This window comes from Myotis lucifugus, unplaced genomic scaffold (genome assembly GCF_000147115.1).
Source record: "Myotis lucifugus unplaced genomic scaffold, Myoluc2.0 scaffold_49, whole genome shotgun sequence".
Classification (NCBI taxonomy): domain Eukaryota; kingdom Metazoa; phylum Chordata; class Mammalia; order Chiroptera; family Vespertilionidae; genus Myotis; species Myotis lucifugus.
The window spans coordinates 5,837,856-5,864,464 of NW_005871097.1; the positions used below are offsets into that span (position 1 = coordinate 5,837,856).

Sequence of the window (26,609 nt, forward strand, 5' to 3'; positions counted from 1 at the left end):
GTGCCATGAGAGCAGCAGTCTGATATCCCAGCAAAACTTGTCTCTTACTCACATCAATCTACAGAAGTGAATGCATTCATGTGTAAGCACTTTGCTCTTCATTCCATATGTCCCTCTATTTAGCTCTCCTCCATATTTATTCACTTTTCATCTTTAATTGTGGTAAACTATAGACCACAAAATTTACCATCTTAACCCTTTTCGAGTCTACAGTTCAGAAGTGTTAAGTACATTCAGTGTTGTGCAACCAACCTCCAGAACCTTTTTTTCCATCTTGCAAAACAAACTTTGTGCCCTTAAACACTAACTCCCCATTCCTTTCTCTCCCCCTTCCCTGAAGCCATGGGAAGCCATCATTTTATTTACAATATCTATGAATTTCAGTACTTTATATACCTCATATAAGGTGAATCATGCAGTATTTGTCTTTTTATGACTGGCTTATTTCACTTAGCGTAATATCATCAAGGTTGATCCATGTTGCAGCATGTGCCAGGATTTCCTTCCTTTTTAAGGCTGAGAAATATTCCACTGAGTACAGAGGCCACATGTTGCTTATCCATTCATCCACTGATGGACACTTGGGTTGCCTCCACCTTTTGGCTCTTGTGAATAGAGATGCTATGAACATGGGGGTACAAATACCTCTTCGAGGCCCTGCTTTCAATTCTTTGGGTATATACCCAGAAGTGGGATTGATGGATCATATGGTAGTTCTATTTTTAATTTTTCAATGATGAGAGAGAATCACTGATCCTCTGTCTCCTGTGGGCCCCCTACTGGGGTTTGAGCCTGGAGCCTGGGCATGTGTCCTCCCTTGACTGGAATCGACCCTGGGACCCTTTAGTCCGCAGGCTGACGCTCTATCCACTGAGCCAAACCGGCTAGGGCTCTCCATCTTTTTAACAGCATTTAAATCCTGTCAAACTTTCTATTCCCCCCATGGGACAATCAGGTGAATATAAAGCACTTATTACCCTAGGGGGAGGGTCTAATGTGGAAGCAACTGGGATACAAAATTTTGCGAACTGTCATAAAAAGACAAAGTGAGCTGTGTGTCCAGTTTCGAGTTCTACATAGTTCATTTAATAAAAAATTTCGTATGTGTCTAGTACATGATAGATGCCGAGCCTCAATAGTCTCTGCTTTGAAGGAGCTGCCAGCTCAGTGGAAGGAATACAGACAGAAAAACGCAGCCAATTACGACCCACAAAGATAGACACGATCCACCAGAAGACTCACATAGGAGGACACCGAATCTGGGCTGGCCGTCATCTGACCAGCTCCACTTGCATCCTCATTGCCTTCCTGGCACTTCGTTAGAGGGGTCATCCTCTAATACAGCGGTTCTCAACCTGTGGGTTGAGACCCCTTTGGGGGTCGAACGACCCTTTCACAGGGGTCGCCTAAGACCATCGGAAAACACATTGAATATATAATTACATATTGTTTTTGTGATTAATCACTATGCTTTAATTATGTTCAATTTGTAACAATGAAAATACATCCTGCATATCAGATATTTACATTACGATTCATAACAGTAGCAACATTACAGTTATGAAGTAGTGATAAAAATAATTTTATGGTTGGGGGTCACCACAACATGAAGAACTGTATTAAAGGGTCGCGGCATTAGGAAGGTTGAGAACCACTGCTCTAGTACATATCTTACCAAGATATCCCCTCATTCTCCCACTTAGAGCCCTTCAGGGATTGCCTTCTGCTCTCAGGATGGAACCAAGGTCCTTGGTCAGGTAATGAAATGCCCCCTTCCAGCCCGCCCCCCCTGTGCCCGGCTGAACCACCGAAGGCTCAGCCAGCTTCACAGCTCTGGGCCTTTGCCCGGTAGCTCCCTGAGCCTGGCCTGTATCACTCACCATTGAGTGGGTCTCAATCCTCACTGCAAATCCAAACCATCTGGAGGAAGTAAGCAGCAAAACCAAAAACAGCAATGCCAGGCCCTTGTGGGATAGAATGATATCACAATAAATTAGAATCTCCGAAGGTAGGCCTGGGTATTCTGTCAGCGCTCCAGGCGATTCTGATTGAAACCAGAGCTGCGACCACTGCACAGGCGTAACTCCCTGCCCGCAGCAGGAACGTCCCAGGGACGCTGCTATCAGCCTGCCGTCCTGCTCCCAGACTGAACGCAGGGAACCTCTCTGACTGCGCTTTTGTTAGATGAGCCCCATTAAATCAGGAAATATTAAAAACACCTGCTGGGCACAACTAATCGAAAACCTTCTCTATAAATTACAAGTGGTGACTGCCCTGTTTCAGGTGTCATGATGCACTCAATTCCCCATATTCATTTCCCCTCTTACCTCGTAGTAGCAGAAGGCAATGTATATTTTTTGAGCAACTCCACCTGCAGTACACTCATGTCATCTGGATCCTCACAATAACCGAGACAGGCTCATTTCCATCTTACAGATGAGGAAACCTGTTAAAAACATCAAGTATTTGCACTGTTTTTTCATGGTGCATATCACATTAAATTTTTTATTGTCCGTCTTCCCCACAAGACCCTAAGAATGACATGTTTCATTCGCTGATACACACCTGGCAAACACCTGGCCAATGCTCAGAATTACTCACCCAATACTTTTTGTTAAATTCAGGATGCTCCCCCCTCTCTGCTGGTGAACTTCATTCTTTTCATACAGATCACCTTGCTTGTACCCACTGCACCTGAGCTCAGGGCCCCCTCAGCTTCTTCCACCAGAGACTAAGCTCATCTCAATTTTAGTATAAAAAAATCATTCACAGCCCTAGCTGTTTTGGCCCAGTGGGAAGAGCGTCGGCCTGAGGACTGATGGATCCTGGGTTCGATTCTGGTCCAGGGCACATACCTCAGTTGCAGGCTCGAGCCCCTCTCTCTGTCTCTTCCCCTTCCCTTCCACTGTCTCTAAAAAAATCAATAGAAAAATATCCACGGGTGAGGATTAACGGCAACACGAATTTAAAATAAATAAATAGCCCTGACCGGTTTGGCTCAGTGGATAGAGCATCAGCCTGGGGACTGAAGGGTCCCAGGTTCGATTCTGGTCAAGGGCATGTACCTTGGTTGCGGGCACATCCCCAGTCGAGGGTGTGCAGGAGGCAGCTGATCGATGTTTCTCTCTCATCGATGTTTCTAACTCTCTATCCCTCTCCCTTCCTCTCTGTAAAAAATCAATAAAATACATATTTTTAAAAAAATAAATAAATAAAAATTAAAAAATCATTAACAGAAATTCTAGTTAAAAACAAAAAGAAACATGGTGCCTACTGTGGGCTAATCAAGTGGGGTCCAGGAGTCAAGCCATGTGAGGATAAGGAGGTTCAAGAAGGTACAGTCCCCAGAAGTGAGGTGTGTCGAGCATGCTGGGTAAGCTTCATGACCATTCTGTGCCCCATTTTCCTCATCTACAAAATGGGGGAAATCCAACATCCTAGGATTAATATGAGAATTAAACGACATAGTCCTCATAAAGTCCTTAGAACTACACCTGTCACACAGTAAGCCTGACTGGATTACAATGAAAAGGTTTACATGTATCTACTATAATACCAGGCATTGCTCTAGAACAGGGGGTTGGCAAACTTTTTCTTTAAAAGGCCAAACAACAAATATTTTAGGCTTCACAGGCCATCCGATCTCAGTACGCACTACTCAACTCCCCTGCTCTTGCAGCAGAAACAGCAACATTGCCAATGCATAAACGAATGGGCGTGGCTTTGCTCCAATCAATCTTTTTTTCAAAAGCAGGCAGGCTGCATTCAGCTGCAGGTCAGTTTGCTGATCCCTTTTCTAGAACATTGCTGTCCAATAGAAACATAATGCAAGCCACAGATAGAATTTAAAATTGTCTAGCAGCCACGTTAAAAAAAAACAGACAGGTGAGTCCAGCTGGTGGTGCTCAGTGGTTAAGCCTCGACCTATAAACCTGGAGGTCACGGCACATGCCTGGTTGCAGGCTGGATCCCGTGTGGGGCTTATGGGAGGCGGCTGATCAATTATTCTCTCATCATTGATGTTTCTATCTCTCTCTCCCTCTCCCTTCCTCTCTAAAATAGAAAACAAAACAAAAAAACCACCAGATAGGTGAAATTAATAATACATTTTACTTAACCCAGTTTATCCAAAATACTGCTACTTCAACATGTGATAAAAAATTATTGAGATACTTTATATTTTTCATACTAATTCTCAAAAATTTCGCTGTTTTATGCTTACTGCACAACTCAATTCGGACCAGGCACATTTCAAGTACTCAATTGCCCATGTAGCTAGTGGCTACCATACTGGATAACACAGTTCTAGAACATATGCTAATACAGATAATGCTTAGATACACACCTATACCTCTAGCTTCTGAATACATACCAAAAAGAGAGTGTATACAGCGCCAGCAAGAGTATGCATATAAAAGCTTGTCATTATTAACTAGTATTACAGTATGTTCAAGGTGCACACATCTGGCCTAAACCCCGAAGAGTGGAAGACCAAAGAAAATTTTCCAAAAGTTTACAAATTAGCAGTCACTGAGATCTGATTAGAACTTTAGATCTAAGATCTAATCCAGCTACACTGGGAGCCCCTTCCTCTAGGGGAGAGAAATGCCAAATGTTTTTTTTTTTTAATTTTCCCCCTTTATTGATTAAGTTATTACAAATGTGTCCTTATCCCCCCCTTGCCCCCCACTCCCCCACTCATGCCCTCACCCTCTGTTGTCTGTGTCCATTGGTTAGGCTTATATGCTTGCATACAAGTCCTTTGGTTGATCTCTCCCCCTTACCCCCACCCTCTCCTGCCTTCCCTCTGAGGTTTGACAGTCTTCTGTCTCTGGATCTGTTTTTGTTCATCGGTTTATGTTGTTGTCCGTAGGGGCGTCTCGGTTTCTGAACTGTCAATACTGTACTGCGCTAGAGGCCTCGCACGTTAAGATGATTCCTAGCAATTGAATGGAAGGTACAACCCAAGGGCCCGCTCTGGCCCGGGTTCAGGTTCCGGTGGGTGGGGTGGAGCGACAAGCCAAGCCTGCAGCAAACCTTTCTGGGGTGACAGCCTGGCACCCAACACAAGCAGGGGCGGCCCGGAGGGATCTGCCCACCCCGGGGCCCTCGGGGCGGAGGGGACAAAGGAACGTTCAGGCCTCCCCCGCCCAAGGCCCAGAGCGCACCAGGACTCCCCCGCGCAGAGACCTAGGCAAACCCGGGGCGTGGCTCACCAAGAAGAGCCGGCTGAGCGTGGAGCCCTCCGCGGACTCCGAGTCTAAAGTGGACTTCCGGTCCCCAGGGCGGGACCACCAAGGTTCAGCCAATCAAAGCCCGTAGACTGGAAAACACAGCCGGGATTCAGCGCCTGCGCACAGCGATCAGCGGCCGTGGGGCGGGTCCGGGCAACTCGCTGGAGGCGGCTGGCCCAGGGCCAACTGTGCAGCATCCGGGCACGGATGGAAGAAACTAGTGCGGGTATTGTTTTTCAGCAGCGGTTTGTGGAACTGCTCTGCAACGTTCCATTTCTGCTTCCAGTCAAGACAGTGCTCAGCTAAATACTGACAAAACTTTGGACAAAATGTTCATTACCTATTTAACGCAGAGATTAATTCCACGAGCATTTATTGCATCCCTAGCATGCACCAGCTAATGTGAAAGTAGTGGACATTCAGTAAGTAGCCATGTGCATCCCGCACTAATCACCTGTGCACATCTTCCCCTGCAAGGGCTCACTAAAACCAAAGTGATAGTACAGCTAGAGAATGTGGCTCCCTTCTTTGCTGATCTCCTCCTGTAAGACATCTTGGGCGGTTCAAGGAAGCAGGGGTTTGCTCTGGACTGGATGCTGTCAGGAAGCAGGGCAATTCTAAGATGGAGCAATGTAATAAACCTTACCTAGAAGAAGGGAAGACAAGGCCAAGACTAAAACCGTAATTAGCCAAAATAAAAAATAAAAGTTAAAAAAGAGCAGCAGTAACTCAGTTTAAAAAACCGTTGAAATACTGCAAGTCCATTCTGGATGTAACCTAAGAGACTTTAGTTTCAAAAGATGATTGCTAGAAGATTGTTTCTATCACAAGAACAAAGTGAGACATCTGTAAATCAGTTTTATTGGACAGGCTGGGCTCCGTAGGGTGAATGTCAGAAGACACATTGTTCTCTCATCACTGCCTTGAAACAAAGCTCTGTGGGCTATCTCCCCTTTCCCATGGCTCCTCCACTGCTGGAGCCGGAGGCTTTTCCAATTACTTTCAGGTATAAAGAAATCATCTTCGTTTTTAGGTTATTAAAACCCATCCTAACCTAATGTAAAAAAATCAACTACTCATCCAATTCAAAGCTCCCACCTTCCCTCAGCTCAGGTGTGGTTTGTAACTCCGGAAGAGCAAGGAGAAACACATGTGAAGGGCAGGCAAGTCTGGCTTTAATAACTTCTTGGTGTAGCTCATAGGATGGAAATTTAGAGGCAATGAAACAATATTTATACTACTTGGTTACTGGGGCTGCTCCAAAATTCCATCTAATCAGAAAAATATAGGAAAAGTACAAAAAAGTGGGATTGAAAGGATGCCAACTCTATTCAAAGACCTGCCTACTCGACTGTCTTTTGTACTGTGGTTAGGAAATCTGAGCTGCAGCCTACCGCTGGGATTTCATTTTGTCAGAGTGGCTTCTTACCAGGAGGAGCACAGGCTGCCAGTGATCCTGTACCGACTGCTCCAGGAAACGCCTCACTTCATTTTGGTTCTCAGCAGTTCATCAGAGTAGCAAGACATAAACCCTGAACTAAAAATCACTGGTCCGTGCTGCTTCCTTGTCCTTTGTTCTTGCACCATGTCGCTTCGAGGCTCATTCTCATGGACAAACTGTACTCACCATCCACAGCCCCCCTTTCATGGTATAACCTGGGAATGCTGCCAGAGGGACCATTCATCAAAAATGACAATATAGCAGATGACATGTACTGTACACAGAGAACCCTAAAGACTCTGCCAAAACACTACTGCAACTGATAAATGAATTCAATAAAGTAGCAGAATACAAAAGAAATATCCAGAAATCAGTTGCATTTTTATACACCAATAATGAACTATCAGAAAGAGGAACTGAGAAAACAATCCCATTTATAATTGCATCAACAAAAAATACCTGGGAATTGCCCTAGCCAGTTCGCTCAGTGGTTAGTGTTGGCCCATGGACTGAAGGGTTGACAGTTCGAGTCTGGTCAAGGGCAGGTACCTTGGTTGCAGGCTCAATCCCCGGCCCCAGTCAGGGCACATGCGGGAGGCAGCCAATTAATGTGTCTCTCTCACATCGATGTTTCTCTCTCTCTCTGTCTCTCCCCCTTGCTTCCACTCTCTCTAAAAATCAATGGGAAAATATCCTTGGGTGAGGATTAACAACAACAAAATACCTGGGAATAAATTTAACCAGGGGTGTAAAAGACCTAAGGACTAGTTTTTTAAAAAATACGTTTTTATTGATTTCAGAGAGAGAAAGAGTCAGAAACATCAATTATGAGAGAGAATAATCAATTGGCTGCCTCCTGCACACCCCCCACTGGGGATGGAGCCTGAAACCCAGGCATGTGTCCTGACAGGGAATCGAACTGTGTCCTCCTGCTTCATGGGTTGATGCTCAACCACTGAGCAACACTGGCCGAGCTCATATACTAGTTTTTATTAGTTGTTCTTAGTTTAAAAACTAACCCAAACATCAACTAAGTTTCTAGTTGCTAAAGAAAACAAAGGCATCAACTCATTTGTCATGACAAGAGTACATCATTTAGACCGGTATGCTGGCATGTACTCAATCCCAGCGTTTATGTGATATGGTCCACGTGGGGACTCCGGTGGGTTTGGGTCAGCAGCTTTTAGCCCACTCTCTGAAAAGCTAATTAGTTACCCCAACCTGCCCTAGCTGGGAGCAGCCACATGACCCAGGCTGGCCCAACTGCACACCCCTCCCCAGAATGTGAATTTTGAGCAGAACAATGTGGAGACTAACAGTGTGAGATCATGCTGGCAATGGCGGCATCCTGGTCAGCAATGGCTTTTTTCTATAGCTCTGCTGCTAGCCCTGCAGACCATTTCCAAGGCTGGCTCACTGATCCTTCCACTTGCCTGCACACTCCTGCTTTTTTACTGCAACTTCCCTTTGACATGTTAGCTGAGATGTTTCTGTTGCTTGCTACCCACAAACACTAACTGACACAGCCCCCATTTTCACGTAGCTGTGAGATTTGAGGGCCATCAGAAGAGAATCCCTGAAAAAAGAAATGTTCTCTTACAGAAGAAAAGAGAGAATCCTTGATCTTACCATGGGGCTGAAATTGCCTTCTTACTCCTTGGTATGAAGGCATTGGAAGCTGTTATTATACAACAGAAAATATGAGTTAGTAAAAGTTACACTTGCAGCTACTTATTCCTGACACTTGAGTTATCTTTTAAGGGTAGCCTCCCTTCACTTGGCAGAGACCAGCAGAACAGGACATAGGACCAGTAAGCGTTGATAGAAGAGAATGAGAGTTCTGCAAGATTGGAGTCTTCAAGATCTCAGGGGTGACTGAATTGTAAGGTTTTGGGTATCCAGAAAGAAGCATGAGGTCACTAGACACCGGAAAAGGGAGAGATGGAGCAATGGGGGGTGAGGGGGTAGGGGGCTGATGCTGAAGACAGTCCTTTTAGCTGTTTCCCTGGTGGCAGCCACATACATATGCACATAGGCTGCCACAAGGGGGCACTGCTGGAACTCTGAGAAAGGGTCTCAAAAATGAATGGTGCAAGTGGGAAGTGTCTCACTTTGAGCAGGAGAGCTGTGTGACCGCAGCTAGGACTCATGAGGGAAAAGATTTTTAAAAGGACAGTGACAGTGACTGGAATAGAGGAGGTCAAAGACCTGTGAGGCCAGGATATTGGATGGGTCATTTGCACAGATGTCATCTGCACAGATTGATTGATGACAATGGCTAGGAAGGACAGCGGGCTGGAGAGCTACTTAATGGCACCTCCAATGAACAGTGGCTTTTACATGGAAATCAAGAAATAAGAGACTGTAAACAAGAGTAGGGCGAGGAGAATGGCACCTTCAACTCCAGACCCTGATATGTGTGCACTGTGGGAGGATGAGTGGCAGCCATTTGATCAAGCTACAGGGGTAGAAGTGGCTATGGGAGAGAGCTCAGTTCAGCTAAGGCTGAGAGACGGAGGAAGACATCGCTGGCATAAATTAAGATGTAGCAGAGTTTGTTTACCAGACTGTGGAGTGTGTGTGATGGGAGAGGGGACAGAAACAGTGGGAGTTAGTGTCCAGAAGAGGAAGCTCATAACAGTGTCGGGGTGAGACAGTGCGAGAGCATGGATGACATGGGGGGTTTGCACATTGGATCATGGCCAGGGTCAACAGATATGGGAGTCATGGCGGAATTAGCTGACCTTAGATTTCCCCAAAGGAAGCAAAGTATGATTCGGTGCGGGTGCAGGTTAGAGCTCCATGACACTACAGGCTGTTGATTGGAATTTAAAACAATATGTTGGTATTTTTTTGTTTATGTATTTATGTAACTGTATGAGAATATTTATTTGGTAAATCACAGAAGTAGAAATAATTCCTATCCCTGTGGCTCAATGTTTGAGCGTCGACCTATGAACCAGGAGGTCACGGTTTGATTCTCAGTCAGGGCACATGCCCAGGTTGCAGGCTCAATCCCCAGTAGGGGGCGTGCAGGAGGCAACCGATCCATGATTCTCTTTCATCACTGATGTCTCTCTCTCTCTCCCCCCCTTCCTTTTTTCTCTGAAATCAATAAAAATATATATTTTTTAAAAGAAATAATTCCTAGAAGAAATGGGTGTAGGAAACATGTTAAAAAGGTAGGAAGGGCTCTTGGGGCTTGGGAGTGAGGAAGGGATGGGGGGAGGAGACGGAAAGGAAAGGTAAAGGCATGGGCATGCTCCTGGAAGGGAGAGCGCCAATGTGTTGGTATTTAAGGGTCTAAAAAGTTAATCCCCAAGACTATGGTCTTGTGGTGAAAATGGCAGAAGTAGCCCCCAGGAGCAGGGATAATGGTCACCTGAGTCTGGATTGTGCTTTGTTTGAAATCCTAGGTAGGCCAACGAAGGATGTTTTCTCTTTCACTTAATAAAATATTGAGCAGTGACCAGTCTGCGCAGCTGTAGAGATGCCATAATGTCGTCAGTGACCCAGGCTTCCTCCAGCTATGCACTCTGTTATAGGGTGTGGTCCTTGCCCTCAGGATCACGAAGTACCTCATAGAGTTGCTGCCTTCACAACCACATTGAAGGCGGGAAGAAGGAAGAAGAGAGATGGCAAAAGTGTGCTGCCAGCTGAGAGCCCTCTTTAATGATCCTTCCTGGAAGCCTACCAATGCTTCAGTGGCCTCCTCCAACTGAAAGAGATTTTGAGAAATGCAGTCCTTTAGTTGAGTACATTGCCCTCTAACCCCCAAATATATATATTTTTAAATATATTTTTATTGATTTTAGAGAGGAAAGGAGAGGGATAGAGAGATAGAAACATCAATGATGAGAATCATTGATTGGCTGCCTCCTGCACGCTCCCTACTGGGGATCAAGCCCACAACCTAGGCATGTGCCCTTGGCTAGAATCAAACCTGGGACCCTTCAGTCTGCAGGCCAACACTCTATCCACTGAGCCAAACCAGCTAGGGCCCACCCCCAAATATATTTATATATGGTTACATTAGTAAGGGAAAGGGTGAGAATGGATACTGGATAGGTAACTAGAAGTCTCTGCTACAAATATTAGAGAAACATGAAATATTAGCTTTATGCATTGTTTTTATCCATGTATAACATGATTCACAGGCCTCCCTATTTCATTTTTGGTTCAACATCTCTTCCTTCATTTTAAAAAATATATTTTTATTGATTTCAGAGAGGAAGGGAGAGGGAGAGATAGAAACATCAATAATGAGAATCATTGATTGACTGCCTCTTGCACACACCCTACTGGGGATCGAGCCCACAACCCAGGCATGCGTCCTTGACCAGAATTGAACCTGGGACCCTTCAGTCTGCAGGCTGACACTCTATCCACTGAGCCAAACTGGCTAAGGCACATCTCTTCCTTTAATCTGGATCACTGGGACACTGTCTTTTATTACAAATGCTCCCCCCTATCTTTCTTTATTCTAAGCCACAACTATGGTCTCAAATTTCCTTGATCACTGAATGGATAGAAAGTCTTCCTCAGATTCTACTGCAGTATTTGAAACCACATGTATCAGTTAGCTTTTGCTGTGTAACAAACCACTCCAAATTTTAATGTCTTAAAATAACCATTTTATTCTCTCTTACAATTCTCTGTGCTGATTTGATGTAGCTGGGGCAGGTTTTCAACTGGTCTCACTAGAAAAACTGTTTTGATGGTTTCTATAACTACCAGTTCTCAAACAGATATAGCTACAGTCTTGTGTAGACCTTATGTGCCAAGATTACTTCACACTAAAGAAAAACAATGTGTTCCGCTACCCCCCAGCCCACAAGAGTTTCAATATAAAAGACTTGAAGAGTGAGACTACAAATTTTAAAGATTAATAAGTGGGCCACCTTCTCTCTTTCCTTACTCTTATGGCCCATTGCTTTTAGGGGAGGGCAAAAAAATATCTGGAGAACCTTCTATTTGGGGGCTATCTTGGAGCTATTTGTGACTGAGAATCTTAAAGCAGAGTATCCTTTCATCCTCAGAGAATTCACTCAGGATTCATTACTGTACAAAGCTGTTATTGGATTTGGTAGAAAAGAGAAATAGAAAAGAGGGTATCCATCTTTTTTTTAGTCCTGCTACTTGCTTAACTTAGTTTTACGTTCTCTGAGGCCTTGAACTCAACAACGTATGCTAATTTGCAATTATGAAGCCTAATAAAGCAGCCATGTGTTCCCATAATAGAAAGTACTTTTAAGAAAATAAAGTATTTCCATAGAGAAAAGAATAAAAACCACATTTCCACAAAGCAAATAATCATGCACATAGCTAAACATAAAATCAAATTAGCACATTTTCTTACTTAGAAAAACAAACCATGACACAAGGTGATTATTTGGATATTAGTACAAAGAATTTAAACATACAAGTTCGGCTATAAAAGATCAGGCTAAGCAACTTAGGTAAAAGTCTATCTGTGATGTCATGGTTTCCAAGAAGTGCCCTAAAAGTCACACAATTAAACATTTCTCTGTGCTTTTTTTTTGTAATTCTAGAAGTGTTGTATAGAGAGGTTCATCAACTCATATAGACAAAATATATTGGGGGGAAAGGCTGAACTGACATTTCCACATTTTATCAATTCAGAAATGAATTTAAAGCAAATAACGAGGCATCTATACAAGAAAGGCAGCTTACAATAATGTTTCTATTGGTACATTACAATTTTTCAGTTCGTATTTTTTAAATGGAGGGGCACCTGTGACATAATATATATAAAAAAAAACAGAGAACTGACATTAAAAGTCAAATATAAGGATATAAAAGACAACAGTAACATTCCAGCATCCACTGATAAAAAGGCCACCAGGACATTAGCCTGACACCAGCATGACACCGTCTACAGCAATTTCTCCGGTTTTGCCCTTGCCACGTTCTGCTTCAAAAGTGATCTAATAATGGAGAGGGAATAAAAAATTACTTCAAAATGTTCAAAACAATGATATACTCAAACCATTGAACAGCTATTAAAGAGGACTAACTCATATGACCCTATTGCACAGGAACTGGCTTTGACACTGAGTAGTAGGAATAGATGTTATCTTCCAGATGCCAGTTATCCACGCTGAGTGAGCTATGTTCAGAGAAAACAGGGTCACTCTAACACCTAAATGAATCTGGAAAACCCTGTGAAGCTGAGAAGGGCAAGGTTTAAGAAGAAATTCTTGAATTCCCATTTAAATAAATAAAAGCAAAAATAAAAAAAATGTGAGTTTCTTTAAAAAACTGCTTGCCCAGCCAGTGTGGCTCAGTGGTTGAGAGTCGACATATGAACCAGGAGGTCACAGTTCGATTCCCGGTCAGGGCACATGCCTGGGTTGTGGGCGCCATCCTCAATGGGGGGAGGGGGGGCGTGCAGGAGGCAGCCTATCGATGATTCTCTCTTATCATTGATGTTTCTATCTCTTTCTCCCTCTCCCTTCTTCTCTGAAATCAATAAAAATTATTTTCTAAAAAAACTGACTGGAAGAAATTTAATATTCCCTGTGAACATTTAATAGGAAACTATATAGTTGAAAGGGAATTATTTTGATATATTCAGATTTTGGTAGTTTGTAGTAGCAGTTATTTTCCTTAACATATTGATTCACATATTCAGAAACTATCTGGCATGTCATTGTTTTCTTGTGTTGACAAATGTTTCCTAATAAGTTATAATCACTTTAATCTAAGACTTTTTAAAATAATCAACAGAGAAGCAGCAAGGTAGGGGGAGGTAACATGTCCCTTCTGGAAATACACGTTTGTGGGATTCTCACTCTCTGTTAGGGGAGATGTTGTCATTGGCACACTAGTTCCTGGATGGGTGGTCCTGGGTCTCCTCCTCACGTGGTTAAATCCAATGGCCACAGAGCCAAGAACAGACAAGGCAAAATATAGAGGGAGCAACAGATGCCCAGTGAGAATGAAATGGAAAGTCTCAGTGTGGGGGTTCAGGGCAAGTTAATAGGGAAACCGTCCTGTATGAGCTGGGACTTCTGGTGGGTTCTGTAGTCATCCAGTTCATGGAGAAAACTAAAGCGTATGCTCTACTTTTAACATTTTCTCCCCTACAACTGTCTACTTTGGCTTTTAAAACAATAACCACACAACCGTGAAATTCTCCTTTCACTGAGTGGGCCTGTAAAAGGTACCTTCGAGAAGGAAAAATGTAGGGTTTGGCAGATCCGTCTGGTAAGGGTCTCCCTGGTTTGGGGTTGAACTGCATGGAGGTCTGGGCAGCCGGACAGACAACTGTGCTTGCTGGACAAGCAGGCTGACTTTGCTGCGAGTGGAATGGGAGGGTCTGTGTCAAACAGGACCCCCGCCCCCCAAGGTAAGGGGAAAGGACCCAGACTTCTTGTTGCCCACAGGAGCAAATGTGATTGCGTATCTGCAGAAGATGTTACTTTCCAGACTTAGAGAGAACCCTGCTTTTTAGGACTTAGAGCCAAACCCATTTCACTTAATGAGTGAAACTGTCTTTTCTTCGTTCATGTCCCAGAGAGATCACAACTCATTTTTCACAAGATGTGTAAAATAACAGAAGTGATACTCACAAAACACATCTCCTCGAAGGCTTCGTTCCTGCTCCACGTGGTTCTTCAGGGCTGTTTCATCTCTTTTCTCTTCCTCCAGCCCCTCTCTCTTTCTCTCCTCATTCCCCTTTTCCCTTCCATTTGGGTTCCCATCTCTGGAAACACTCTCTTCAGAGTCAAAGGGCCGCAAGGTACCCTTCGGGGCAGGAGTCCCAGCAGGTTCTACGATGGTGTTTTTTATTTTCACCTTCTTTTTCATGCTGTTTTTGTGAGCAAGCAACTTCTTGATTCTGTCTTTGATGGTACCAGGTGCTCTGAGGACTTCCTTCACAGACTTTTCAGGGATAACTACAACAAACAATAACAGGCGAGAAGTTCCACCTTGGCCGATAATTGGATAACTCACAAAACAACAGAGCATTTGAAAAGTGTTCAAGTGCTGGAAATGAATACTTTCAGAATCAACCCACATGAGGTTCTACCATTTGATATTTTCGGAAGAACTATACGTGCATCTGTTTTAAGCAGTTATGTTATGGTAGCATCTTTTTTTATATATTTTACTAGAGGCCTGGTGCACAAAAATTTGTGCACTGGAGGGGGGCGGTCCCTCAGCCAGGCCTGCCCCCTCTCACAGTCTGGGAGCCCTCAGTCTGGGAACCCTCAGGGGATGTCCTACTGACGGCTTAGGCCCACTCCCCTCCCTTGGGGAGTAGGCCTAAGCTGTAGTCTGTAGTCTGGCCTCCCTCTGAGGGAGGCAACTGGGCCGATCAGGGGAAGGCACCGCCCCCATCACCCTGCTGCTGCTGCCACTGCTGGCCACCTCAGCTGTCAGCCCTCAGCCCTCGCTTCTTAGTGCTGGCCCCACCCCCCATCCACGGGTGGGTGGGGGGCAATCTGGGGCCAGGCTGGCTGGGGGAGGGACTGTGGGAGGTTGAAGCACAGCAGGTTGCACCCTGTCCAGCCTCTGTGGAGGCATGGCGCCGCTGCCTCTGTGGCTGCCTCTGCAGAAAGGGCATCACTGGGACCGGGACCGCGCAGCCCCCTCTCCTGCCGCCTCTGCGGAAGGGGTCGCAGTGCTGGCCAGCCTGTGCTGCCACCTCTCCTGAGCCACCGCCTCTTCTGCGCTGCCAGCCCTTGGCCCTCGCAGCCGCTGTGGCCTTGTCCAGAAGGACGTCTGGTCTAATTAGCATATTACCTTTTTAATACTATAGATTGGTTTTTACAGAGAGGAGGGGAGAGGGATAGAGAGTCAGAAACAATGATGAGAGAGAAACATTCATCAGCTGCCTCCTGTACAACCCCCACTGGGGATCGAGCCTGCAACCAAGGTACATGTCCTTGACCAGAATTGAACCCAGGACCCTTCAGTCTGAGGGCTGACGCTCTATCCACTGAGCCAAACCGGTTAGGGCTGTTATGGTAGTATCTTAACTATCTTTCCTTAGAGGACATACTTTTGTTTTGCTTCAGAGACTACGATGATGAAATACCTGCTCCTACCAAGTTGGGCTACAGGTTCTAAGGTGATGGATTCCTCCGGGGCCCTCTCATATTTCTGCTTTCACACAGGTATTCTTTAAAGCTGGGGTCGTCCAGGTAGCCCTATCGATTTGTCTAAATTTGCTATTCCAAGATTACAGCTATAGCATTAGGCTGGACCAGGTAAATGGTCAATAATGGGCCATTTGTGACCAATAAAAATTGTGCTTTATGGTTCAATGTGTATATACCTAATTTTTCTTCTCTGTTCTCTCTCTGCTTTGAATTTCTTAACCTCAACCCACTACTATCTAAAGTGAAATAATTCTATTTATTGAATATTTGTAGAGGCTTTTACATTTGCTGTTTTACATTCATTTCCTATTTCTCACCACTGGATTAAACTGTTTTAAAAAATGTACCTCTAGATTGATTCCTCATGCCCCCGGTGGGTCAATGAAGAACTGAAGAGGTAGAAAAAAAGATCATTTAGCCCAACAGCTTTGTTTTATAGATGAGGCAACTGGGTCATGTTAAGTGACTTGCCCAAAGTCACTCAGATACCAAGGGGCAGAGCTAGGATTTGAGGGTGAAGCAGATGAATGATTCTTTTTTTCCAGTCCTATTTCCATGACAGATTTATTCCTGCTCTAGGGTTAAGGGTTACTTTTCTCTAGACTGGTTCAAATGCCTTGACATCTAGAACCCAAAGATGCATGCCTCCTTTTCAGGGATCTACTCATGACAATTAAAGATATCCAACTAATGTAAAAAAAAAGTAATTTTTTAAAATTAAAAACACTGCCCAGCCAGCATGGCTCAGTGGTTAAGCATCGACCTATGAACTACAGTGGTTCTCAACCTTCTGGCCCTTTAAATACAGTTCCTCATGTTGTGACCCAACCATAAAATTATTTTCGTTGCTACTTCATAACTGTAATGTTGCTACTGTTATGAATCGTCATGTAAATATCTGATATGCAGGATGGTCTTAGGCGACCCCTGTGAAAGGGTCGTTTGACCACCAAAGGGGTCGTGACCCACAGGTTGAGAACTGCTGAACTAGGAGGTCACAGTTCAATTCCCAGTTAGGGCACATGCCCAGGTTTCCGGCTCGATCCCCAGTGCGGGGCGTGCAGGAGGCAGCCGATCAATGATTCTCTCTCATTATTGATGTTTCTCTCCCTCTCTCCCTCTAAAGTGAAATAAAAATATTTTAAAAAATTTAAAACACTGATCTTTAAAATCAAATATATTGTTCTTTTATAAAATATCTAGGCATGTGCTGGTCTAAAACTAATAACAGCTGAACCAATTTATTCAATTCTACTACCTGGATATAGTTTAGAGGAAAATGAAATAAGGGAGTAGACATCAACTTTAGTCCCTGAAAAGAATACTATACAAGAAATTGGAAATAACATTTTTCTTGGCAATGTTTTAATCTCTTCTATTCAATTCCTTCTCCATTACTTGGTTGATTCACTCTGTACCAAAGTGGTAGAAAATAAACAAGAAGTCCACAATATTTTGGGCAATCAAAAGGAGAAAGAAAAAATGCTTTGAAAATATACATGCTCTTAATTACTACATTGCTTTTATAAAATACATTGCTTTTACTTTGAAATCAATCTAGGGCTGTTATAACAAGAGCTACATTTCCCTATTCAATGAAATGTCCTAGTTATTTACCAATGTGACAGCCTATAGTTATAGGTTCGAAATCAACTACTACTAATACAAGTAAGGCATCATTACTCATTTTCCTGACCTTCAAATGGCCTGTTTTGACTTCTTTGCCGGAGGTCGCATGCTAAGTTTTGATTGTAATATGCTGATCAGATATAGACCTTCCCCTGGAGGCCCCACTGTGTAATTCTGCACATGGTTCCCTGAATCTCTTCCCAGGATCCAGCACGAAAATGAACAGGAAACACCCATTCCCTGGAAATTGCCTTTATGCAAATCAGTAACGTAAAACTAAGGACCTTTAATAAATAATGAGGAGAGGGTTGTAACCTACACCAGGCAAACTGAAACATCTGCTTTCAGTTTCTGCTTTGAAGTTTTGATTTTTTCCTTTTGGAAAAAAAAGATCAAGCCATTACGAACTTTGTGGTGCCAACAATTTCCCTCCCTTAGTACGTAAAGAGGGAGCTGGGGCGAGGATAAGGAACCATGCATATGCATGACCATGAATAGATAGATGTGGCTTTACCTGGGTATTGCTGTTTCAAATTTGACATAACTGATTTTTTTCACGTTACAATTTCTTGATTATTGCACCATCTTCTTGAGAATATAAAAATGTAGGAGGAAGTTGCAGTAGGAGGGCCTTTGACACATTGGGGGATCTCAGACATAAAAACAGGGAATTCCAGGGATTTTGGATTCACAAGACAGTCTCCTGTAGATGAAGTTGGCAATTTCTCTGGAGGAGATTTGAGATTTCTTTATATACCCACTTTGCCCCCAGCTGGCATGGCTCAATGGTTGAGCGTCGACCTATGAACCAGGAGGTCATGGTTCGATTCCTGGTCAGGACACAAGCCCAGGTTGCAGGCTGGATCTCTAGTGTGGGGTGTGCAGGAGGCATCTGATCCATGATTCTCTCTCATCATTGATGTTTCTCTCTCTCTCCCTCCCTTCCTCTCTGAAATCAATAAAAATTTATATTAAAAATGAATGAATGAATGAATGAATGAATACATAAATAAAATAATGTAGTGCCTACAACTTCAGTATTGGAGTATTGGAGATGTGGTCCGATTAGTAGAGAAGACAAGGCTGAGGCCGAGTTAAATTTCACACACTGCAGGCAAACCGACGAAGGGAGGAAGGAGGCATGAAGAGAATGCTTCATTGGAAGAGCTAAGACACCGTGACCAAATGCTACTTACCGGAACACTGAAGTCCACTGCCTTTATATCCCTGCTTGCACTTGCACTTGAAGGATCCTTGGGTATTGAGGCAATTGGCGTAGAGGCTGCACGTATGGGTATTCACAGCACATTCATTTATATCTAAAAATGTGAACAAGCTTGTAGTAACAGGGCATGCTGAAAGACTACCATCTTGGGCCAACCATCAACATCGCCAACAAACCAAGTGTGGCCACAGAACTGCGAGGTGTTCATAACCCCCAGTGTGTTGGCCCGGAGCCCCAGCTTGCCTAACACCAGGTAGGTAGGGAGTGTCTGTAGCTCGCCACCCCACAACAATCTCATCTGCTTATCCATCCTGCTGAAATCTGTAAGATGTGCAGGTTGTTTTCTTAAGTGTCCCATCTGTCTCATTTAGAACTAAATCACCATATCAGGAAATACATTCTATACAGGGAAGGGTTTGGAACTCCTAACAAAGGACAAGACTGGCCAGGAACCATCGACATTATCTGCATATATATAGGCATTTTGATCAAAGACCGCAGACTGCCAGGAGCAAGGTCAGGCTGGTCTGAGCTTGTCTGCTGGATTTAGACTAGGAAAGTCGACCAAATTCCACCCAGGTGAGAAGTGCATTGGCCCGCTTCTCCGCCCGCTTTCTAGCTATGCTTTTGTAGACATATGCACACGAAATAGTCTACTGGTTTTAATTTAGCCACAAAGGGAGTTCAGAGGCTAATCTCAATCACTTTTGTTGTTGTTAATCCTCACCTGAGGATATTTTTCCATTGATTTTTTTTGTATTTATTTATTTATTTATTTTTCCATTGATTTTTAGAGAGAGTTGAAGGGAGAGGGAGAGACACAGAGAGAGAAACATCAATTGGTTGCTTTCCACATGCACCCCAACCAGGGCCAGCCAGGGCCAGGGATCGAGCCTGCAACCAAGGTACATGCCCTTGACCGGAATGGAACCCAGGGCCCTTCAGTCCTCAGGCTGATGTTCTATCCACTGAGCCAAACCAGCTAGGGCTAACCTCAATCACTTTTAAAATCACAAAAAGATTTGTTTCTTTTGGAAGCTCTCCATGCCTGTCCCGTGGAACCTCCCTGTGGGTATCAGGGAACAGGCTTCTGCTCTGTGACACGGCATCACCCATTACAGAGCTGGGCGGGTCTGCAGCAGGGACTTTACCAGCCGGTCTGGGGTGGTCTTTACCAGCCGGTCTGGGGTGGTCTTTGCGTTTGAGAAGATCTGACGGAAGAACTGTGGAAGCTTCACAGGACAGTTCAAAACCGATCACACGGGATGCGTCCTGGAATGCAGGGTTGACTGAATTCCGACTTTCCCCCCAACCGTTAGCTTTCCATGTCATGTGCACGTTTGCTACACATGTCATGTGACTAGGATTCTACAGGGGCCTGAACTCCCCTTCACTATAGGACAGTGGTCGGCAAACCGTGGCTCGCGAGCCACATGTGGCTCTTTGGCCCCTTGAGTGTGGCTCTTCCACAAAACATCACGTGCGGGCGCGCACGTCCAGTGCGATTGAAACTTCGTGGCCCATGCGCAGAAGTTGGTTTTCGGCCTGGGCGAATCTATTTTGAAGAAGTGGCGTTAGAAGAAGTGGGGGGTGGACATATAGAGAGGATGAATGAAAGGAGATAGATGAAACAAGTATACAAGACGAGTGCGGATGGGAGTGTTGGAAGGGGTCGACCTCAGCGAACGTACCTCAATCAGATTGAGGACGTTTTTAGCAAAGGCCACCTTAGGAGTTCCCTAATTAAGTTAAGAACAATGTACCTACCTATATAGTTTAAGTTTAAAAAATTTGGCTCTCAAAAGAAATTTCAATCGTTGTACTGTTGATATTTGGCTCTGTTGACTAATGAGTTTGCCGACCACTGGTCTAGGACCTCACGTTATATCAGGGCCATGGGAATGCATCCAAGGGCTCCACAGATGCCCCATTCCACATGCTCATTGAGACCTGGAATCCCTTCACAGGGGATAGGGTTTTATTTCACACTGATCAGGCCCACCGCTGACTGATACCAGAATCTTAGCAGAATGGTTTCGGTGACCCTGGAAGGGAACATTATAGGGATGTGGAGCTGGAAACACGAAAGGGCTGAAGGAGGAGAGGCAGGAGCACGTGCCTTCATCTCCTTCAGCCGTTTTTCCAAAGCCACCCCTGCTGGAAACTGCCATGAACAGATCACTGAGATCCAGATTAAACAGGCCTTATTATTCTTCCTTTTATCAAATATAAAAACTTCTATATTGTTCCCATTTTTAGGTATGTACCTGGACAAAGAATGAAAATTAAAAACAAAACCATACAATTTTTTTTTTAAAAAAGGCCACAAAATGCCTGGCTGATATGGCTCAGTGGTTGAGCATCGACCTATAGACCAGGAGGTCACAGTTCGATTCCCTGTCAGGGCACATGCCTGGGTTGCAGGCTCCATCCTCAGTGTGGGGCATGAAGGAGGCAGCTGATTAATGATTCTCTCTTATCATTGATGTTTCTATCTCCCTCATCCTCTCCTTTTCTCTCTCTGAAATCAATCTATATATATAAAAGCTTAAGCGACCGGACGGTAGTTATGACACGCACTGACCACCAGGGGGCAGACGCTCAATGCAGGAGCTGCTCCCTGGTGGTCAGTGTGCTCCCACAGCCAACCTCCCACGTCTGGCCAACCTCCTGCGGTCCCTCCCCCGGGCTGGCTGTCCCGATCGACCCCAATCGCTGGCCAGGCCGAGGGACCCCACCCGTGCATGAATTCATGCACTGGGCCTCTAGTAAAAACATATTTTATATTTTTTTAAAAAGGCCACAAAACATATCTCAAGATATTTGCCCCCGTAACAGAGCTATCCAGATTGAAGTTCCTTAGTTTAAATCTTCACTGACCTGACTTCCAATAATTCATGGCGTCAGAATTCCCTAAATGCCAGACATGTAAAAAATGTAACTGCTTCTGTGTTGTCCAGCTGGTCGGTACCCAAGATTGTTCAACTAATAGACTGAATTGAAATACAGTGGGGCCTTAACTTACGAGTATCCCGACTAACGAGTTTTTTGAGATACCAGCTGTCTCTCCACTGATTTTTTGCATTGAGTTAATAGAGTAATTTGAGTTAACGAGCTCCTTAACGAGCTCCTTAATGAGCTCGGTCTCGGAACGAATTAAACTCGTAAGTCAAGGCCCCACTGTAGTTGTAGAGAAAGCCTACATGTTTGGTGGGGACAGGAAAAAAGAAAAAGGTGCCATCAAATCTTACCTACACAGTCATACCGGCCACTGACATATTTCAGTTCAAAACCAACATGACATTTGCAGTAGTAGCTTCCAAATGTGTTCACACATCTCCGATTGTAGGGGCAGACGGCTTCGCCAGAGGCACATTCATCGATATCTAGGATGGAGAACCAGAAGGTGTCAGTGACAGCAAGAAAAGCTCTCTCCCTCTGAAATACACATGCACATGCATGCACACACATTACATGTTTGCTGAGTGGATTAATATTTTTCCTGCTCTATAAACTGCATAGCATACACAGTTTTTGAAAACACTCAGCTACGCTTTAAGCAACTGAACACACAATCATTTAAATTTTGCATTTTACAAAATAATTATTTCATTAGCAAGCTCTCCCAAGTCCTGCAATATTGACCCCAATCACAGAAATCTGTATAAGAATAGACTTATACACAAATTGTATAAGGCCGGTGTGGCTCAGTGGTTGAGTGTCGACCTATGTACCAGGAGATCACGGTTTGATTCCTGGTCAGGGCACATGCCTGAGTTGTGGGCATGATCCCCACTAGGGCGTCTGCAGGAGGCAGCGGATCCATGATTCTCTCTCATCATTGATGTTTCTATCCCTCTCCCTCGCCCTTCCTCTCTCTGAAATCAATTAAAAAAAATTTAAAAAGACTCAGGTTTTGATTTCACTTTCAGATATCAAATCAAATAGATATTGTGTTGTTATTTTAGGACGGTGCTGGCTTATTGTTTCTTTTGCATTCTTAAAATAATCAATAAATAAATGATGGACTGACAGCAATTATTTTTCAGTGATTACTTTCCTGCACACCCTCTTCTCCTTCCAATAAAAATGGCACCTGAACAATCAAAGCGGTGGTGTGTGTGGGGGGGTGTGTGTGTGGATTCAGTTTTATCAGGAATTAGCCTTGTCATAGAAACCTTCTTTTACTACAGAACACTAAACTTGTCATTCTAATGAAAGCTGATTACTCTCAAAGAGCAGAGCCAATTTTTAATTTACATGATTTTTAAAAAGTGTTTGAGGTATGACCTATTTGGCTGAGCTTTCTACATGCAGTTTATCAAGTTATGTATGTTTACGATAAATAAACATCCAGCACCTTGAGTGAAAAATATTTCTATTGTAGTAAGGAATTAAGAATATTAAATCAGATTGATATGTCCTTATTTAAATAAACAAGATTAATAACTTTTTCAATGTTCTGACTTGGTTTGACATGGCTTATTAATGCTCTGTGCTCCTTACTCTGAATATTATGTATATTTGGTGCAATATAATTCAGTACAATACTATGAGGATATGCAATTTGGTGGCCGAAGTAACATGTGCAGGATAAATATACTAAAAGAAAATTCTTTCTTTTTTTTTTTACACTATGGCATTAAGCAACCCCCAAATAATAGAGAAGTGTTCTTTCTAGTACCCCAAAGTCTAGAGCATACGTGGGAAACAATGTTGTCTCAGAGCCGGACATAAGTCTATACTTTTAGGAGCTTGTGATGTCTAGTCACCAAGATTGTATCAGTGAAAAAGGAGGAATTGAGCACTAGCTGGTGTGGCTCAGTGGATAGAGCATCGGCCTGAAGACTGAAGGGTTCTGGGTTTGATTCCAGACAAGGGCACATGCCCAGGTTATGGGCTCGATCCCCAGTAGGGGGCGTGCAGGAGGCAGCTGATCAATGATTCTCATCATTGATATTTCTCTCTCTCCCTTCTCTCTGAAATTAATAAAGAGATATAAATATATAAAGATATATATACAGTGGGGCCTTGACTTATGAGTGTCCCAACTAACGAGTTTTTTGAGATACCAGCTGTCTCTCGGCTGATTTTTTGCATTGAGTTGATAGAGTAATTTGAGTTAACGAGCTCCTTAATGAGCTCGGTCTCGGAACGAATTAAACTCGTTAAGTCAAGGCCCCACTGTATATAGTATATTTAAAGTTACAAAAAAGAAAAAGGAGGAATTGAGTAAAGGGATCAGTCAAGGGCAGGGGATGGGGCATGGAGGCGATGCCTGCTGCCTTACCGATGCAAACTCTTCCATTTGGGGCCAGGTGGAGTCCCGAGGACGGACACAGACACCGCGGCCCTTCCTCCGTGTCTTCACAGCTGTACTGGCAGTATGTCATGGCACACGTCCTAGAGTCTGGAAAAGTAGGCAAGGATTAGCCTCCTCCCGAGATGCTAAATATTGCTTACTGAGATACCACCTCAGAGTTCTGGGGTGTTACATGTAACACGTGGAATGGAATCTATATACATGCCTAATATGCAGAGTGTCCCCTCAGGAGTTTGACCAATTGGGAGTTAGACTGACCGGGAGTTCAATTGCTCGCGATGACGTGCACTGACCACCAGGGGGTGCCACAGAATGAAGGAAGGCCCCGGCCAGCAGCCAGCAGGGACCCTACCCTTGCACGAATTTCGTGCACTGGGCCTCTAGTTATAGGATAAGCTTCGTTGTTTGAGACCCAAATGGAATCTGGGCAGGGCAGTGCCTTGGTGGCTGCATGGTCTGTTTTGATGGCCAGTGTGTTGAATTTGACTGTCTTTGGGTAGGACATGCACCCCTCAGTTACCAGGCTGCATCTGCCTCTCCGCCTGCCTGAGCTCTAACCACTTCTTTGTCACCTGGCTGCTCTCTACAGGGTTGAAATGCAACCTCCGATGCAGGTGATCAATCTGAGTAATTAGGGCAGAAGCATCCATTCTAGACAGCTCTCCATGCATGTCTAGCCTCAATGAGAGAGTCACTTGAGATATGAGACTTGGTCTTTTAGTACCAGTTTTAAAACATGTGGCAGATAAAACTGATTGTTGCTAGCCATTCTGGACCTGCTTTTCTCTTTATATTAACATCATCGAGGCTGAAAAGCCAGATACTTGTCTTTTTCCCAGTTTCCCTTGCAGCAAAGAGGAGTGACCATGTCACCCAGTTGTGGCCAAAGAGATGTACAGATGAGTCTGCTGGAGGGAGTGGGATTTCTGAAAAAGATGCTGCTGCACAATAAAAGGGACAGTCATGACAGAGGTGTTCATTCACTGGCATCACTCCTTTCCTCTTTGTCTTGCCTCCCTTAAATGTATGTGTGATGTCTGGAGCTGCGGCAGCCATATTGTGACTCTGAGGCAACAAGTATGAGAATGAAATCAATACCCTGATGATGGCAGAGACTGCAGCTAGTAGACAGCACCTAGCAGCTAGTAGGGACCCTACCCTTGCACGAATTTTGTGCACTGTTGAGCAGTTGTGAAACTGCCTGCCTCTGGCTATTTTAGCAAATAAGATGATTTAGCTGGATTTTTCTGTCGCTCATTGCTAAACATAACTTATCTCACAAAAATGCCTTTCCTCAGCAGGAGTCCAGTACATGTGGATCTTAAGCTTCTACAACAGGAGAGCATGGCGCATATGCTCCCTTCATCCACCCCATCCATGGCATGCCAATCACCCAGCTGCACAAGAGACTGCAAGGAGCCAGGTGCAATACAATCAGCATCCAGGAGAGCACTTGGGGCCACCCGGACACGCTGAGCTATAAACAGAGAGGCCCAGGCAACCGTTACATACACAGAAATAGACAAAGAGGGGGCAGGGCCAGATACACAGGCCAAGGTAATGTAACAAACACCCACGGATGGTTATCTTTCTAGTTTACTCTTCCTTCTCTTTAGTTGTCGCCTTTTAAAATTAATCTTCAAAATTACCTAATCCTATCTTGCCATTTGGAGAAAGATATCTCTTTTGGCACTGACTGGGCCTTCATGGAATGTTTTAGAAACATCCATTAGCATGTATCTTTTCAGAAATGTTAAGTGATTACTATAAAAGCCCGACTAGTGGCTCCCACGAGGAGGGGTTGCGGGGGGGGGGGGGCGGTTCTGGAGAAGTTCTATTTGGTAAGTAGTTACATGGGTGCTCACCACATAAGAAGTCATTAAGCTAGGTATTTGTCTCTGGTGGGTGTCTGTTTAATTTATAACAGTAAGGATTTTTTTAACAGCCTCTTGAATGCCTGCTCTATCTCTTTAGCTTGCTGGCTAAGGAAGAATCTAGATGAGTGGTGGTGTTGGGGCAGTTTGCCAAGAGGGGACAGCCCAAGGGTAAGCCAGGGGAGCAGTGAGCCGTGCATTAGCCAAGATTTTACAACAGGCTGGGGAGTCCCCAGACTCTGCCACCACAGGAAGCTGGCAGAAGGCACAGGCCCCAGGCTTGTTGGGGGCTGCAGGGCGGTAGAAAGAGAGATGGGAAGAGGGGAGGGAGGACGGGAGGCAGGCAAGGAGGATGGGTTTACCTTTTAGCTGCAACATCAAACCTGAAAAGCTTTCCTTCTCAGTAAATGAATGGATATAGACTCTCACTCTCCCACAGACGTGGGTTTCTCTTTATCACAGAAGGGCTTTTCTTTCCAGGAATGTGAATCAGAGTGTATTTGCAACAAGAGTCACTAATCTTTGAGCCTGGGGCAAAGGGCGTGAGAAAGGTAGCTGGTGGGATTGATATCCCAAGATGGAATTTAAATTTATCACCTTCCTGAAACAATATGCTTATTCTAGCCAACATGCTTATTTTTGTGAAGAAACCCAATACATCCCTGCATATATAGAGATACAGAATTTATTTTGTTCCTCAGCTACTCTTTTTATTTAATAGCCATATCCATAGAGACAGAAAGCAGATGTGT

The 26,609-nt window shown here is 44.2% G+C and overlaps 2 protein-coding genes across 8 annotated transcripts in view; both read right to left on the reverse strand.

The window, feature by feature from the left end:
* The window catches only part of TCEANC (transcription elongation factor A N-terminal and central domain containing), a 28,902-nt gene extending 23,617 nt beyond the window's left edge, over positions 1–5,285 (reverse strand). For 2 of the 7 annotated variants that reach the window (XR_002829222.1, XM_023753729.1), the window contains exons 1-4: positions 5,217–5,285; positions 3,275–3,411; positions 2,328–2,446; positions 1,881–1,964 (exon numbers count right to left, since the gene is read on the reverse strand). The gene's annotated coding sequence lies outside the window, so the exon portion shown is untranslated. Of the gene's footprint in view, positions 1–1,242; positions 1,407–1,880; positions 1,965–2,327; positions 2,447–2,601; positions 2,839–3,274; positions 3,668–5,216 lie in introns of those variants that run through there. The other 5 variants (XM_023753727.1, XM_023753730.1, XM_014455750.2 and 2 more) reach the window with 5 other exon arrangements.
* Positions 5,286–12,524: 7,239 nt separating this feature from the next.
* The window catches only part of EGFL6 (EGF like domain multiple 6), a 34,334-nt gene continuing 20,249 nt past the window's right edge, over positions 12,525–26,609 (reverse strand). Inside the window, exons 5-9 of the mRNA XM_006088624.3 lie at positions 23,951–24,070; positions 21,912–22,046; positions 18,632–18,754; positions 14,271–14,597; positions 12,525–12,623 (exon numbers count right to left, since the gene is read on the reverse strand). Of these exons, the coding sequence (XP_006088686.1) occupies positions 12,613–12,623; positions 14,271–14,597; positions 18,632–18,754; positions 21,912–22,046; positions 23,951–24,070 (716 nt within the window). The 3' untranslated portion in view covers positions 12,525–12,612. The remainder of the gene's footprint in view (positions 12,624–14,270; positions 14,598–18,631; positions 18,755–21,911; positions 22,047–23,950; positions 24,071–26,609) is intronic.